General features: G+C 35.1%; 3 protein-coding genes across 5 annotated transcripts in view; 2 read left to right on the top strand and 1 right to left on the bottom strand.

Annotated features, from left to right (window-relative positions):
- Positions 1-1,881, top strand: part of LOC123683828 (transient-receptor-potential-like protein) — a 44,078-nt gene extending 42,197 nt beyond the window's left edge. For all 3 annotated transcript variants that reach the window (XM_045622758.1, XM_045622757.1, XM_045622756.1), the window contains 2 exons: positions 16-1,186; positions 1,571-1,881. In XM_045622758.1, the coding sequence (XP_045478714.1) occupies positions 16-1,186; positions 1,571-1,702 (1,303 nt within the window). In that variant the 3' untranslated portion in view covers positions 1,703-1,881. The remainder of the gene's footprint in view (positions 1-15; positions 1,187-1,570) is intronic.
- Positions 1,882-4,115: 2,234 nt separating this feature from the next.
- On the top strand, positions 4,116-4,904 carry LOC123683827 (protein SREK1IP1-like). The gene has a single exon (XM_045622755.1). The coding sequence runs from the start codon at positions 4,290-4,292 to the stop codon at positions 4,758-4,760; it is 471 nt and encodes a 156-aa protein (XP_045478711.1). The 5' UTR covers positions 4,116-4,289; the 3' UTR covers positions 4,761-4,904.
- Positions 4,905-5,549: 645 nt separating this feature from the next.
- On the bottom strand, positions 5,550-17,727 carry LOC123683826 (tetratricopeptide repeat protein 17). The gene is made up of 12 exons (XM_045622754.1): positions 17,536-17,727; positions 16,661-17,253; positions 16,307-16,612; positions 15,682-16,248; positions 14,962-15,208; positions 12,533-13,091; positions 11,034-11,210; positions 9,444-9,600; positions 8,194-8,431; positions 7,972-8,129; positions 6,963-7,068; positions 5,550-6,026 (listed from the first exon to the last, which is right to left on the bottom strand). Exons 1-12 carry the CDS (start codon positions 17,644-17,646, stop codon positions 5,871-5,873), a joined length of 3,375 nt encoding a protein of 1,124 aa, XP_045478710.1. The 5' UTR covers positions 17,647-17,727; the 3' UTR covers positions 5,550-5,870.
- Positions 17,728-18,251: the final 524 nt, after the last annotated feature.

Below are 18,251 nucleotides of genomic sequence, written 5' to 3'. Positions count from 1 at the left end.
TTTCTTTGATTTCAGGTCCCAAATTGGACATTGCAACAGCAGAGACTCGTTCAGAAAACAGCAGAACCTTCAGCAAGCCATCCAAGCAGCCCAAAGCCTTACCATAAAATCTCCAGAAGGCTCTAGATCCGTTACACCAATAAGTCTACCAGATACCACAGGACTGAACATCATCAACATCATAAGAGACTTCGACGGTGGTAAATTGAAGCCGCCAACTAGAATATCTCAGGCAGCAGAGCTGAACTCCGCGCTTTCTCAAAGATTAGAGCCTGATCTAATCAATTTGAACGAGAAATCTTCACCTTTACCCTTCAAGCATATCCTGGGAAATGAGTTTCCTTTGGAAACCATCATGGAGATTTCCAGGAGAAATACAATGAGTTCTTCTTCGCAATCTGAACTAGCAGCTGAGGAAATAGAAGTAGCAGAGGAAACTAAAACTGAAGAAACAGAGAAGACACAGAAAGAAGGTCAAAAGGAGGAATGTACAGATACAAACTTCGATATTATGAAGAAAATGGGAGAGGAGATGAAAGCAGACGCCCAGATTGGTGTCGAAGACGTTTTGGATAACTCCAATTTAGTGTACACCTCCGGGATTGTACAGCCAGAAGAACAGCCACCAGCAGATGCTCAGCAGCCTGAAATTGAAAACGAATCCACCAAGCTTGAATCGACAGGAGATCATAAGCAAGCAACACTTTCTGATAGTCAAATTTCTTCAGAAAAAATTGTTGATGATGCATCTAGTTGCCCTACGGAGAAATCTTCACCAGACGAAGACTCAGCTTCTAAAGATGATCTCGAAGAAACATCTACTCCATCTAAAACACCGGAAACGCTGAAAAAAGAATCTTCGTCGACATCTCAAGATGGTGTTCGAGTAAAATACACAGCACCAAGAGCTCCAGAATTATCATGTGAGGAAAAAACTACGACAACGAGAGTTGAAACAGAAGATAGCAGTACTTCAAGTCCACCAAGTGGTAGTGGAGACGCTTCTGATGAAGCCATACCAGAACCAGTTAAGATTAAAGGTCCTTCTGTGACGTTTTCGCCAGCCTTAGATGATGTGCAAGTGGAATCTCCTAAAATGGGGAAGTCTGTGAATGTTGAGAAGGCAGAGGAACCACCAAAAGTGCCCTTGAAGTCCAGTTTGAAGACGAACGACCAAAAGCTTTTGGTGAGTTGATGTGAAGGAATAGAGTACAGGGTGTCAAAAATTCGATGCTCACTGAAAGTATATCGAGAACTAAAAGACTTAGTGATAAAATCTTCAAGGACCTCTGATCTTAGTGAGCATCAAATTCGGGACACCTCGTACTTTAAGTTAATCATTTTCATGGAAATTTCGACAATTGTCGAAAAAAACTGCTCTTATACTCAAGCGGAGTTTTTAAATACGATAACGCATCATTCAACAAGAACCCTCTTATTCTCCGGATATGGCACCGGTAGACTATTACCAATACTGTAATTCGAACAATTTTTGGAAGTGTTTGACTTGGTGGAATTTTAAATTATCGAATTTAAACATTTGCAATTTTTCTGACTAGATTTTTTTCAGACTCCTACAGCATCACCGAGCACCTCAAGGCCTCAAAGTCCAACGCCATCAGATGGTGGAAAATCACCTTTAGCCTCCAAGAATATACGAAGAGTTGATAAAAGAAGCCAACCAAAGTTTGGATGGCTCTAAATTTTATGATATGTTATATGTTTCGCTCAAATTTGAGCAGTTTGTAAATAGAAAAAAAGAATTCATTTCATACCTTTGCTCGGCAAGGGTGATCAACATACCAATGATATCAATTTTTTGAAATATTTATTAGTTAATTTCAATTCTTTGTTATTGTAATAATGAACACATCCCTTTATTCTAAAGAGTTTCCTTTTCTTAAAAACCAAGTAGTTAGACTAGACTCCTGTCCTTTATTAAGAAGAAATTAACTGCAATTAAATGTAGTACCTACATTCACCAGATTTGGTTTTTAGAAATTTGATATATCTCGGCTTTGAGGCGTGTTAGGAAACAACCGATGGTAGGTTAGTATTCAGAATCAAAAATTCTCTAAGATATCATATTTGGAAGGTCCTCCTACAAAACACTGGATTTTTCGGTTCACAGTTCTCCTAGGAATTATCTGATTGCAAATTGGTATAAAGCATCGAGATTTCCTCATTTTATCAAATTTTGAAGCATATCCGGCCATAAACTCTCCTAGTAAAATTTTCCTGAGGAATTTTTTCAAGGACTCGGTGGTGTCATCTGGGAAGAATAGCTCAAACTAGATTATGCTGGGAAGGTACAAATAAATTTTTTCTAGAAATCGGTGGTGCCATCTGGGAAGAATAGCTCGAACCAGGTATTGGTAGGGAGGTACAAATACAGAATTCTATACGTGTTAGTCCGCGGAAATTATTAGTTCAGTGAGATGCGGATAGGTGGAGGACTCGGTTTTTGCCTCACAACCTCAGCTATGGGGCACACATACCCATATTATAAGCCTCAGGAGCAGACTAAACCACCTTGAAAAATTGATAATTTACTTTCTCTGGGGCGAAACGATTAAAGTTCATTTATGTAATATCTCAAATCAAGCTCCCTTTGAAATTTTCTCACTAAAATCAAAATATCTCGAAATTGAGACCTTTTAGAAGCAAACTGCTCGCAAATTTGTATTCGGTATGATCGAATACACCTTGTATCAAATTTTCAGGAAAAAAATTTTTTTCTAGAGATTTAAGTATCTTGGTTTTTCTGAAAATATCAACCAATCGAATTTTCAGAGAGTTCCAAAGTCGCAGAACCGAATTAGGCACCGATTCTCACCAAAAAAATTTTCTACACCTCAAAATCACTGCTTTTTTTCCACAGAAATGTCTCAGTTGTGGGGCATGTATGCTCATTTTGCAAGCTTCAGGCTTGAACCACCAGAGGGCAGACCAAACCCCATTACGAATTTTTCCACAAAATTCGAAATAATTTAATTTAGGGGGCACCTAGGGAGGAACTGATTGCAAATATGGATTCAGCATTAAAAATTCTTCATAATATCAAATTTTGAAGTCGATCTGAATCAAAAACTTTTTTTGGCAAAAAAATATCCAAGGTTATAGTCTTGGTTTTTCCGAAAAAATCGACCGATCGAATTCGAACATTTTATAATATTTTTGGGAAGTTTCGAGGTCGTAGATACTGAATTAAGCATCTATTTTTATCAGAAAAATTTTTCTAAACCTTAAAAGCTCAGTTTACACACAACTGAAGTTGTGGGGCATATAAACCCATTTTGAAAACCTCAGATTTAAGTCAACAGAGGGCAGTCTGCTCGCTCGAAAATTTTTCCACAAAACTCGAAATATCTCGAAATTAAGACCTTTTAGAGGCAATCCGATTGCAGATTTGTGTTCGCCGAGGTCGATTGCATCTTCTATGAAATTTTCATGCAAAAAAATTTTTTTTTCGAAATTTACATAAGGTTATAGTCTTGGTTTTTTCGAAAAAATCGACCGATCGAATTTTGAACTTTTTATGGTGTTTATGAAGGGTTTCGAGGATGAAGATTCCGAATTAGGCATCGATTTCGATCAGAAAAATTTGTTTATGCATTTAAAGCACTTTTTTTCTACAAAATTTGCAATATCTCAGCTTTGAGACGTGTTAGGAAAAAACCGAGGGTAGGTTAGTATTCAGAATCAAAAATTCTCTAAGATATCATATTTTGAAGGTCCTCCTCGGCCAGTTTTTCTTTTTCGAAAAATCCTACAAAACGCTGGATATCTCAGATCACAGTCTTCCTAAGAATTATCGGATTGTAAATCGGTATTAAGCATCGAGATTTCCTGATCCAATCAAATTTTGAAGCAGATTCGGCCATAAACTCTTCATATAAAATTTTCCTGAAAAGAAATTTTTGCTAGGGCTCAATAGTGTCATCTAAGAAGAGTAGCTCGAACTAGGTTTGAGCAAGGGTAGCTCATTACAGGATTCTATGCTCATTGCAGGTTTTTAGTCGTTTGTATAATTAGTTCAGTAAAATGCGAATAGATGGCTTATTACCAAATTTCCTACCGATTCTATTTTAGATTTCTGACATGATTTGCATATCTGTACTGTATTCGTAATGAGTGCATACATCTATTGATTTTATAACTTTTTTCTCTAGCTACCAATTTGACGTAAAATTGGACGTAATTCGATGGTCTCAAGGTCATATACCTAACCTATTCTATCTGATTACTTCTACGTTATAGTAATTTAATGATCCTTATTATTAAGAAACATGGAGAATTATGCATCAAAACTTGTGCCTTCCTCCAAAGAAACTGCCAGAGCAGCTTGTAAAAAGTGTGGATATGCTGGCCATTTAACATACCAGTGTAGAAATTTTTTGAAAGTCGACCCAAATAAGGAAATTCATTTAGATGTAAGTAGCACCAGCAGCGAATCAGAGGAAGAATATACCACACCTTTAACAGAACTACGAAGGGAAGAATTACTTCAAAAATTGAGGAAACTCAAAAAGCAAAGAAAAAAATCCAAGAAGAAACATAAGAAAAAACGAAAGTCAACTAAGGAGAGTAGTGATAGTGAGGATAGTAGTGACAGTGAGGATGATAAGAAGAATTCCAAGAAGAGAATACATAAGAAAAAATCTTCTCGGAAAGATACTTCATCGTCTGACTCAGACAGTAGTGGCCACCGACATAGAAACAAGAGAAAACGGGGAGACAAGAGTCATAGACGAAGTTAATTCTAATATATTTTATTGGAATCATTGTGATAAACATTGAGTGTTTCTACATATCAAAGAATTTGTATTCAACTTCTTCTACTTATAAGATTGATGTAAGTTTGATAAAAATCGAATTTAAATAAAAGATTCAAGTATTTAAAACATTAATTGAAATGAAACAGAGTGCTCAAAAGCTACTGTCTTTACGTTAGCACTTTCCTGATTTATATTTTAATTGCAGAAACATTAGGGGATTTCCAACGGTTCCAAATAGAAATACTACGTATAAACTAAAAATATTTAAATAATTGATCTGCATCTCGGCTGATACTTAGCATAAACTCACAAACCTCAGAAATCAAGGTCTTGATAGAAAATCAGTTCATTCTGAGTTTAGATAAAAGCAGTTTAGAAAATTAGATTTAATTTTTTTTTAAGTTATTTTATTTGGTCATCAATTTTCATTTCAAATGTTTTTTACACGACAAATAATTAAATATACAAGTTTTGTTAAGTATATGAACAGAATTGTAGAGTATCTACTCATTTGATAAAAATTACTACATCTAAATACTACAGAGTAACGTCATCTAGAATTTTTTATTATAAACTTAAGGAACTTAAGGAAACAGTTGAAAATAAATTAATTCATGAAGATTCATAACTTATTGAGAATAAAACACATTCGGAATATAATAATAAATAAAATAACAATCGTCAATGAAAAATGTTGAACCATAATCGAATATTCCACACAAATTCTTCTTAATAAAATAGTATTTTGAGGATAATTTTTTACATGAGAAGATAGAAACTTTTTGTACTTTCTAAAACAGCCTTAAAGAACAAACAACAAAATTCTTCAATTCAAGAATATGATGTTCGAAGATATCAACAAATTCTGAAATCAATATTAAAACATCGATGACAGCAATAAATATTCGAGATTTCTCATTAAATATACACAAATTCAACAACATTACTTGCATGCATAAAGTGATATATATGGGGTGACCCATTTTGAAAGTTCAACTGAGATTACTCTTTGGGTAGAGCCTTGATCAAAAAATGTTTCAACCGAAAGTTTCTTTAAGTCACCCTGTATTATATTTTCTGGATTGGGATAATTCAATTCTCCATCGATTCTGTGAGTTCCCTCAAGCTTCCGGACTCATCGTAGAGGAACATACAGGATATGGCCAATAGCCGATTGCGAGCAGGGGCAAAGTTGGCATCAAGAGCCAAAGAAGAGCGGTAAAATGATATCGCTTTTTCGAAATCCCCCTGGAAATAGAAAAAAAGTCCTATAAACATGTGCCAGAAACATGTTTTCGAGATACAGGGTGTTAAAGTTTGTTTTTTTTTCCAAATTTTTTCTCATAGCACCTCCCTCCACAGGATATTCAACTTAAATTTGGAATAGGTATTCCAATTTGAAGATTTCATCATGTGATCGGTTAATTTTAAATGTAAATCTACAGGATGATATTTTTTTCTAGAACAATGCCGGCATCTTTCCTCCAGACCTTTTTTTTTTTGTGGACTACTGGTTGTTTAGAAAAATGTAAAAAAAACTTTGGTCTGTACTACACTTTTTAGTTTTTTATAGTTTAGTCATTTCTGCTACCGATGAGGAAAAAATTTACAACAATTCTCTAGAAATCCTCAGAAAAATCCAAATTATTATAAAGATCCAGTTAGTAAGCTGTAATAAATAAATTAATTATAAGTTTTAGTACTTATTTACCCAAAATGTAGCGAAGATTAATAAAGATTCGATAAACTGGTATAATCATCACAAAAAAGTAGATACTATAAGAAACACCCTGTATCTCAAAGACAAAACGTTTGCAGAACCTTTCATTTTTCTCTGTACCTCCATACACCCTGTATGTTGCTTCCGAGTATACTTTTAGTATAAAAAAATTGTTGGCCTCCGATTTCAAAATCTCTACTCTCAATGAATTTCAGACCGATGTGAAGAACTCTTGTTTTGTGTCTGTCTGTATGTCCGTACATCCTGGTGAAAACCTTAATTTTCAGAAAGATTGGATTTTTCAAAATTTAATTCCTTGATTTTTTTAGCCTATGAACTAATTGAAGATGCGGTATAACAACTGATTTTGTAAAAAATTCCATACGAATACCTCAATGTTTTCCATTCAAGTTTTGGATTCCAAAGGATGATTATTATGGAAAAAAGCAAAGTAATATACTCACCATTGCTGTAAGAATGTTTCCTGCTGTGAAATGGTTGAATACATAATTCGGATGGCTTTTGATGGCGGTGAAAGCAGCTTCTAATGCGTCATTGTGGAATCCCACCCTAAAAATATGGAAAACGTTACCACAATTATATCAAGTTGTAAAATGGTTTGTCCCTAAATGGGTAAAGAAATAATAGTTATGCATAATACAAGTGCTGTAAGAGTTTCATACATTATTCTCTAATTCACTTAATTTTGATCAAAATTGATGTAGCACTTCCATAAATATCGTTTAGGGATTTTTGCATTGAAAAATGTTGGTTGGCAGAACTGTTTTCTGTATCAGAAATTTGACAGATAATACGCTCTATTAGTGTGACGTCACACACCGCCATTTTTGGTTCTCTTGTCAGTGTTCGGAATCCAAACAAATAAATTGTCATTCAAATTAGTACGTTGTCGTTGAAGAAATTGGCTTATTTTGATAAATAAGATTATTCAAGGAACGATTTTACTATTAGTTGATAGACAGAAGGAACGAGATTAATGCCAGTAAGTTCGAACTTGAAGTTCAACTAATAAACACGGCTTTTTACAAAATCTGGGGAATGATACAGGATTCACACTTACTGGTATTAACCTCGTTCCTTCTGTCTATCAATTAATACTGAAATCGTTCCTCAAATACTCTTATTTATGAAAATAAGCCAATTTCTTCAACGACACCGTACTAATTTGAATGACAATTTGTTTGTTTGGATTCCGAACACTGACAGGAGAATCAAAAATGGCGGTGTGTGACGTCACACTAATAGAGCGTATTGATAAATCTTTGACAGGAGAGTTCTAAGTACCAACATATAATAATGAAATATTACCATGAAATCAGGGCGAAACTTAGATATTCCTGACAATTGTTTTCTACGAAGTATGGCAGAATTAACAGATTCACCACTAAATTCGAGTAAACAAATAATGAATTATTTTAGACCAGTAAAAGAATTTGAAGTTATTTTAATTACCTGTTAAGAACATTAGCCAAGCTTATGAGAGGAACATCTCTTATATTCCCAGGAACATAAGCTAGAGCTTGCCTCAAACAAATAATGGCCTCCTCAGTATTACCAACTATACGCCAAAATAAACCGGCAGCATTTGCCAATACCCAAGATGTCGTATTCTGAAACAACAAAATTCGTACGTAGTAAACTCATCGAAATCGCCAAAACCACACCAATGCGTACTTCTCTCAACGCTACGCTGATCTTCGCCCCCAATTCCTTCAAAGAGGCCTTTTGATCGTCGGCCATCAGTCCCAGCCACTCTAGAAGAGCCTTTTCGGGAGAGTTTGGAAGTTTGTTTTTCAGAATCCTGATTATTAAATGTTCCAACGTGGCCGGAGAAGATGGTATTGACCGTGAACAGTAGGGCTTCATGTCGTCCTTCAGGGGTTTGGATAATGGTTTCAGATAGTGTCCGATACTGAAAATGTTTTAGGTATTGAGAGAAAATCTTTGAAATAGTTATTGAAAATACAAGTGCAGAATGCATTAATAGCCTTCTATACGAGTGTTACGTTGAATTAACTGAGTTTTTAATGAAATTAATGAAAAATTCCCATAAATATCGCTTAGTGATTTTTTGCATTGAAAAATGTTGGTTGGCAGAACTGTTTTCTGTATCAGAAATTTGACAGATGACAAATAAATCCGTGACAGGTGAGTTCCAAGTACCAACATATTATAATGAAATATAACCATGAAATCTGTGTCAAACTGATGACAAAATGAAATAATTTGCCACAGAATTGGAGAATAGTAATTTACGTAACAAGTCCGGAAAATAGGTTTTTTTTGGACGAATAGACAAAATTCCAGGACGAGCGTAAGCGAGTCCTGGAAGTCTGTGAGTCCAAAAAAACCATTTTCGGGCGTGTTGCGTACAATATTTTTTCGGCAACCATGTAAAATAACACTATCGCTGCTGCTTTCCATATTTTATTGCGATTGCGATCAAAAAACATGCAAATTTTTGACAACTAATTTCATATGAATTGTCAGCCGTTATCTCGGTTGTTATGGATTCTATGATTCTTTTCCGGCCTAGTCCGGGAAGTACGTACTTTCCGGACTAGGCCGGGAAATGCTACTTTCTCAGAGAAAATGCGTCCGGGAAGTGAGCACTTCCCGGACGGTTGCCGAAAATAGTTATTTATAATACATGTGCAGAAGGCATTGATATGCTTCCCCGAGTGGTAGAATGAGCCTTCTGTACGAGTATTATACATTATTTCCTCTAATTCATTGCATTTTTATTGAAATTAATGAAATATTTCCATAAATATCATTTAGTGATATTTGCATTGATAAATGTTGGTTGGCAGAACTGTTTTCTGTATCATAAATTTGACAGATGACAAATAAATCCTTGAAATTTGTGTCAAACTGATGACAGAATGAAAGGGTTTGCCACAGAATTAGAGAAATAAACTTACTCCACGTTTCTTGCAGCAATCGACTGCCACATCGATGTGAAATATACCCATTCGGCTTCTTTAATCTGCTGACATCTCACCGGTGAAAGGAGTAATGTGCCGGATTTCTCGTAAACTTGAACCAAAACGTCCGGTATTGGATCATCCATTAACGCCACTAAAAATGGAATAACGGATTTCAATAGTTGATCAAATAGAATAACAATAGCATAATTGTCGCATTTGCAACGTTTCACTTTTTGGTGCAGTTTTTTGACTGGTGGTGTGATTGGACCTTACTTATTAGAAAATGGGGCTAGTGAAATTGTAGTTGGATTGCGCTACCGAGCCATGATTAATGATTTTTTATGGCCATAATTGGAAGATACTGGTTTTCAACAAGACGGCGCTACCTGTCACATAAGCAACAAAACAATAGCAAATTCGTAAGAAAAGTACCCTGGCCGTGTTATTTCTTGAAGAGCTGATCACAATTGACCAACGAGATCTTGTGATTTAAAACCTTTAGACTTTTTTCTTTGGGGTCACGTGAAAGATAAAGTCTAAGCCAATGCTCCACAATTGGTTCAAAACCTTAAAGATGGAATTTGAGAAGTTATCGAGGACGTACAGCGGCAATTTGTTATCAAAATGTAAAGGGTGTTTTTTTTAGAGCTATAGAACTTTAAATTGCAATAAAACGACGATGGATTATTCGATTGACATGCATTTTATTTATCCGCAAGATAATCTTGTGGCATTACATTTCAAATATGATTTCTGGCATATGACCGCCACGGCTGGCTCGGATGTAGTCCAATCTGGACGTCCAATTTTCGATGACTTTTTCCAACATTTGTGGCCGTATATCGGCAATAACACGGCGAATGTTGTCTTCCAAATGGTCAAGGGTTTGTGGCTTATCCGCATAGGCCACTGACTTAACATAGCAACACAGAAAGTAGTCTAGCGGTGTTAAATAACAAGATCTTGGAGGCCAATTCACAGGTCCAAAACGTGGAATTAGGCGGTCACCAAACGTGTCTTTCAATAAATCTATTATGGCACGAGCTGTGTGACATGTTGCGCCGTCTTGTTGGAACCACAGCTCCTGGACATCATGGTTGTTCAGTTCAGGAATGAAAAAGTTAGTAATCATGGCTCTATACCGATCACCATTGACTGTAACGTTCTGGCCATCATCGTTTTTGAAGAAGTACGGACCAATGATTCCACCAGCCCATAAAGCAGACCAAACAGTCAGTTTTTCTGGATGTAACGGTGTTTCGACATACACTTGAGGATTAGCTTCACTCCAAATGCGGCAGTTTCATTTGTTGACATAGCCATTCAACCAGAAGTGCGCTTCATCGCTAAACAAAATAAAATGGACGTAGTGCGCGATACGTATTCCGCACAGAACCATTATTTTCGAAATAAAATTGCACTATTTGCAAGCGTTGTTCAGGCGTGAGTCTATTCATGATGAATTGCCAAACCAAACTGAGAATAAATCACTTGACAGCTGTTAAATCGGTCGCCATCTTGAACAGTAATGCCAACTTAAAGTTATATACCTCTAAAAAAAACACCAGTTAGTATATCACTTACCAATTGGAGCTAAATTATCTCCCAGTGATATCTTCATGTGGAATGCTTGAATGGAACCTTCTATCGGCAGGTCTGCTGGATCCTTTTGAGATGGATCGATGAACAGATTTTGCACATGGGCACCATCTTTGGTCATTTGATTTTTAACGCAATTCTGGTTATCTTTACCTTCAACAGCTAAAAAAAAAAGACAAAGTTAAGACAATTCAATTGTTTCAGAGATGAAGAGGAGAGTTGGTGTTTTTAAATGGGACACCCTATATATTGCTTGATTTCAATTATAGAATAGACAGAAAATGAATTAAATCTCGAAATAAATGAAATATTTATACAGGGTGATTCACCGGGATGGCCTATTAGACGTTTATGGAAAACTAATGATAATTTTGAGCTGAAATTTGTGTCCCCTTAGAAAAATGCCAATTCTTCTCTATATTCCTAAAACGATTATTAATTTCTATGAACTGTTACGAGTATAATAAAAACCATAATAGTTATTTATAATACAAGTGCAGAAGGCATTGATATTCTTCCACGAGTTCAAAATTCAAAAACGAGCCACGAAGTGGCGAGTTTTTGAATGAACGAGTGGTAGAATGAGCCTTCTGTACGAGTATTATACATTATTTTCTCTAATTCATTGCATTTTCATTGAAATTAATGAAATATTTCCATAAATATATTTTAGTGATTTTTGCATTGAAAAATGTTGGTTGGCAGAACTGATTTCTTTAAGGCAAATTGATGAATTGACAGATAAAGCCGTGGCGGAAAGTTCGGAGTACCAACATAGAATAATAAAATATAACCATGAAAACTGTGAGTTTCTGATATATTCTCGCACGATATTGTTCTACAAGATGTGGAAGAATGAACGGAATAACCACAGAATTAGAGAATAGTATATTCTAAAACAAGTTGCAGAATGGGCTCCTATTGCAACACGAATGTTTCGAACGCAAGAGTGTTGGAATTGCCTTCTGCAACGAGTATTAGACGATATTTTCTCTATTTCAGTCAAGTTTTGTGAAATATTGTCGAAATTCAATGAAAAATTCAGATTATATATCCTAGTGACTTTTGTGTTGTATCTTGGCAGTTGGTGTGACTGTTACGAAAATTGACAGATTACGGAATTTGAATATGAATGGTACGTTTCGAATTATGAAATAATGAGTTCATTACAGCACTCTTTTCAGAACTGTAATGAACTCATTACGATACTTAAATAGAGAAAATAACTAAAAAACGTTTTATAATTTTTTGAATATCCCAAATGAAAACTAAGATATACCAAATTTTATAAACCGTAATTTTTGTAAATCGCGAACGAATCAAAATATTCTTATTTCTGATATTATTTGAAAAAAAGAGGTCGAGTTCCTTGAAAATGTTTTCTCCAAGTCTTATAGTTCTCGAGATGCTTTCGGTGAGCATCGAATTTGGGACACCCTGTGAAAAGTTCTAAAGGTTCACACTCTGAAAGTTAAAGTAATTACCATCATCGCTTGGTACTGAATCCTTCCGAAAACAATGTACTGCAGCGGTACGACAGTTTTCGCCCTTCAGAGAGCAAACAACACCTTCTCCTCTATCTACACTCGTCGTCGTTTTATCATTGCACGTTTTATCAACTTTATCCCTTACACTATTGTGATTTTCTGGAAAAACACCCAGTTTCATTCTGCAGCTCCAAATTCTCAGAAGATTTTCCGCTTCGCCATCGTAGTAACCCTTCTGCGCTCTCAACGAGTTTTTCAGATAGAACAAAGCCATCAACTGTTTGTTCTGTTGGTAGTGTAAAAGTGCCAGGAGGAAATTGGTACTGGCATCATCGTCGACTCTTTGAAAAGCCTGCAGAGCGAATTTTATGGCATCTTCTTCGTGTCCTAACTGGTGTGCTATCGACGCAATGGAAACTAAAATTGCTTCGGACGGCTCTCTTTCTTGCACATTTCTTAATGCAAAGTCTAAGCAAGTCAACGCCTTCTTGTAGTTGCCTCTTACTCTCCAGTATAAACCTGCCATTGTCGCCAAGATCCAACGAGGTGCAACTTTCTGAAAATCAATTGGTTCTTATATAGAGTGTTCCTAAATTGGAGGTACAAACAAAAATGGCAGATTTCTTGGATCATTTCAAGAAAAAAATCCTATAAACATGGGCCTGAAAAAACTTTATTTCGGAGATACAGGGTGTTAAAGTTTGATTTATTTTAAAGTTTTTTCTTATAGCACCTTCCCTTCATAGGATATTTCACTTGAAGAATCCAGCTATAAGGCCAAAAATCAGGAGGGATCTCCTGTTTTAAATATAGAGAAATGATATTGTATTGTATTGAATAAATAAATAAAATAAATACATCTAAAAAGACTGAGATTACGTTAGTATAGTTTGTTATGTTTATTATTTAATTTTATTACTTTATAACAGGTGTTTTTTTTCGAGGTATATAACTTTAAGTTGGCATTACTGCTGTTCAAGATGGCGACCGATTTAACAGCTGTCAAGTGATTTATTCTCAGTTTGGTTTGGCAATTCATCATGAATAGACTCACGCCTGAACAACGCTTGCAAATAGTGCAATTTTATTTCGAAAATAATGGTTCTGTGCGGAATACGTATCGCGCACTACGTCCATTTTATTTTGTTTAGCGATGAAGCGCAATTCTGGTTGAATGGCTAAGTCAACAAACAAAACTGCCGCATTTGGAGTGAAGCTTATCCTTAAGTGTATGTCGAAACACCGTTATATCCAGAAAAACTGACTGTTTGGTGCGTTTTATGGGCTGGTGGAATCATTGGTCCGTACTTCTTCAAAAACGATAATGGCCAGAAGGTTACAGTCAATGGTGATCGGTATAGAGCCATGATTACTAACTTTTTCATTCCTGAATTGAACAACCATGATGTCCAGGAGCTGTGGTTCCAACAAGACGGCGCAACATGTCACACAGCTCGTGCCACAATCGATTTATTGAAAGACACGTTTGGTGACCGCCTAATTTCACGTTTTGGACCTGTGAATTGGCCTCCAAGATCTTGTGATTTAACACCGCTAGACTACTTTCTGTGAGGCTATGTAAAGTCATTGGTCTATGCGGATAAGCCACAAACCCTTGACCATTTGGAAGACAACATTCGCCGTGTTATTGCCGATATACGGCCACAAATGTTGGAAAAAGTCATCGAAAATTGGACTTCCAGATTGGACTACATCCGAGCCAGCCGTGGCGGTCATATGCCAGAAATCATATTTAAAATGTAATGCCACAAGATTATCTTGCGGATAAATAAAATTCATGTCAATCGAATAATCCATCGTTGTTTTATTGCAATTTAAAGTTCTATAGCTCTAAAAAAAACACCCTTTATATTGTATGAATTGTTTTGTTGGCCAAATATATTTCATTTCATGCTATTTTAAATTTGGCATAGATAGATCAATTTAAAAATTTCATCATGTGATATGCTAATTAAATGCAAATCTACAGGGTGATATTTTTCCTAAAACAGTGCCCGCTTCTTTCCCCAGAACTTTTTTTTGGTGGACCACTGGTAGTTTAGAAAAAGATAAAAAGAAACTTTGGTCTAGTACCACACTTTTTGGTTTCATGTAGTTTTTTCGTATCTGCTACCGATTTTGAGAAAAAAATTCCAAACAATTCTCAAGAAATCCTCAGAAAAATCCAAATTATTATAAAGATTCAGTAAGTAAGCTATGATGAATGAATTTATCATTAGTTTTGGTACTTATTTACCCAATCTGTAGCGAAGATCAATAAAGATTTGAAAAACTGATATAATCATCAACTACAAGAAACAGCCTGTATCTCGAAAACAAAGCGTGTCAGCTTTATGTTTGCAAGACTTTTTTTTCTTTAAATATCCAATTAAGGAACACCCTGTACAAGCATCTATATCACTCACCATTTCCATAGCTGTAACAATTCTTTGTCCAATTTCAGCTTCTTCTGATGTTCCCTTGTTAACTAAAGATAACAAATGATTTCTCAAATGATCATTAGCTTTGAATTCGGTAGAAACAATTTTTTCATACGAAGGAACTAACTGACTATCGGAACTGTCCCAGTCGTCACAACTTGGCGGATACCAAGGCAATTTGTGTTCTTTACTTTCGGGTAGTCCAATCAAAGTCGAAAGGATATTTTTTAGTCTAAAAGAAGTTTTTCATTATGAATATCCAGTTGAATTCAATAAATATTCAGTGAATTAGACCAAGTAATGTATATTACTCAATCAGAAGATTCATTCTAACACTAATTCATAAAAAAACTCGCCACTTCGTAGCTCGTTTTTAAATATTAAAAAAAATTCTGAAAAAATGTCAATATTGGAAGTAATGAAACATTTTCATAAATATTGCTTAGTGATTTTTGTATTGAAAAATGTGGGTTGGCAGAACTGTTTTCTGTATCACAAATTTGACAGATATATCTGTGACAGAAGAGTTTTGGGTACCAACATATAATAATAAAATATAACCATAAAATCTGTGAGGAACTGATATATTTCTGCAGGATTTCCTCCTACAAGAATTGCAACAGAATTAGAGAAATAACTATTATCATGATTCATTGAATGTCTTTCAATTTCATATTTACATTATAAAAAATTGAAATTACTCACTTGTATCCTTTATCACTCAAAGGTAAATAAACAGGTAAATTCAAATTTTCGATTTCAGTTAGTGGCAAGTCCCATTTTTGACATTCCTTCTTATCCGGCCACTTGGGATCATCAAAATAAAACGTTTCCAAATGGTGTTCAACTTTTTTAACCTTTGGAACTTCCCTCACTTCCTCTTCTAATTTTTTATCGATTTCCATGTAAGCCGAGGCCATTTTGGTCTTGAGTATTTCGTCCTTTCCTCTCGCCAAATACCTATTAATTTGCTTTGTTTCACTCTCAATAAGACCGAACAGGCTCTCCATGTCGAATTGTTCAAATTCCTTCTTTTGGTCAGAATGTATGAGATCGCAAGATATGAATTTATCTGGATTTTTCATTACTTCTTGGACGCATTTTTTGTTCAAAGATCTGAGTTGAAGAGTTCCTCTTGCACCTTGCGTTTTCAAACTGACCAGCTGTTTTTCGAAGGATACCTGTTCCCAGAGCGATCGTTCGTGAAGCTTCAACCAATAAGTTTGACGGTCATGGTAGGTTTGAAGATCCATTAGAATTCCTTGAAAAAACCTGAAATTTTTTAATTATAAGTCAAAATACTGTTACTCTGATGTAAATAGTGACCTACTTGTGTATATCTGCTACCTCATTTTCCAACTTCCAGAGATCATTCTCCAACTTCCAAAAGCAGAGTGCAGCATATTTATTCGCAATGACATCTTGATCAGGCCTTACTTTTAAGTATTTATCATAATAAACGATGGACTTATTGTATTCAGCTAGGGATGCATACACATTACCCAAAGCTAAAAGGTGTATAGGCTGATCTGGTGCTAAATTAATGGCAGCAAGTAATAATTCTGCCGAATCTTCTGAATCACGTGCTTGGTGCAAAACTCCAGCCAACATATGAAGAGGAATATCACGGTAATGGCTAGAAGTTATTTTAATAACATTCATCAATATTGGATGAAATACTTACTCTGATGCATAATAGATAGCCCTCCTGCTGCACTGTATAGCTTTAGAGCCAACATTTTTGATTCTCCAATATAAAGATGCTAAATTATAATGTATCCAAGATGTTGAATTCTCCTCTAATGCCTTAGAAACTTCATGACCAAAATGTTTTATAGAAGAAACTCCCAGAGATTTTTCTAAAGTGGTGTCAGGAATAAGGCTTATGTTTTCATAATTTTTGACACTTTCCAAATGATCGAATGATGTCTTCCCAAGTTCTAGGGCACTATAGCTTTCACAATCAGGTTCTTTGTGAGCATTAATATCATATTCTTCTTTAAGGTATATTTGTATTTCTTTCAAAATGTTGCCATCCATAGATCTACTAGAGTAGAAGTCAACGTTACTTAGAGCTTTGCCTTTGGTTAGGCAATCATAGTCATCTAGTTTATTTCCAATATTTGAAATATCCTTTAGTTTGAATAATTTATGATCAATAGTTTCCTTACTATTCATAAGTTCTGAATATAAAGCATTAATTTCTTTCAATCTTTCTTCTTGTTCAAGTAATGCAAGTAAATCGTAAGGTCTGCGGATGTTGAAAGGTGATTCAAACTGAAAATTTAATAATTTTCTGTATTCTAACTTGTATATTTTATGTATTGAACTTAAAATATAACATGTGGAAAGTAAATTATTCATAAGTACTCTGTACTTATTTTTAATATAGTATTCATACAAAATAATGGTTTTAAATCAACTAAGCTCGAGTCAACTTTTTACTTGATATGACTACGACTTATGACAATGGAATAATATAATAAAATACCAGCAAAATTATTCCGGTTGTGCTGTTTGAAGCTATTGGAAAAACTGAGAAAAAAGATTCATACTAACATTCGCTTCTATTTTTCCATTTTCTGTAACTACCCAGTGAGTAGCTCCATTTGTTTTCAGTGTGAAGTTAAAGAACAATAGAATAAATGTCCATAACACAAGAAACACCATTTTTTTTAAATGAATCCAATGAATTACCCTAAAATTTCAATCATACATTTCTATTTTTTTTCTTGACCATAGATTAATGAAAAGAAGATGAATATAGACAAGACTAGTCACAGAACTTATTCAGGATACTGTTCTTTTCAAAGAACAACCTGTTCTGGGTACCTGTTCTTTTCAAAGAACCGAACCTGTTCTTTTCGTTAAATGAACTATGCACGGATTCATCATTTTGCGCAATGATGGATTGAGTAACAGCTCTCGGAAGTCGGAGCTGTTATCGTTTTTCAAAAGAACAGGTTCTGGCTGTTCCTAAAGAGCTGAGCTGTTCCTGTCCTTCCTTTAGGGAACAGGTTCTTGGCTGTTCCGTAATAAGCGAAGTAGCTCCAGTATTTTAAAAGAACTGTTTCTCAGCTGTTTCGAAAAGAGAAATTACTAAACTGAATCTGCCTGATGATCCTGTTCTTTGAAGTTTTAAGAAAAAAACAGGTTCTTGCAAATAAACAGAACAGTGTGTCTTTCATTCAACCTGTTCTTTTGACAAGTCTTTAGTAGAGACCACAGAACACTAAATAAGACGATTTTTAAACTTTTTTATCATAACCTTTTGC

This window comes from Harmonia axyridis, chromosome 7 (assembly GCF_914767665.1).
Source record: "Harmonia axyridis chromosome 7, icHarAxyr1.1, whole genome shotgun sequence".
Taxonomy (NCBI): Eukaryota; Metazoa; Arthropoda; class Insecta; order Coleoptera; family Coccinellidae; genus Harmonia; species Harmonia axyridis.
The sequence above is the reverse complement of the archived record's forward strand: the minus strand, read 5'-3'. Positions and strand labels throughout refer to the sequence as shown.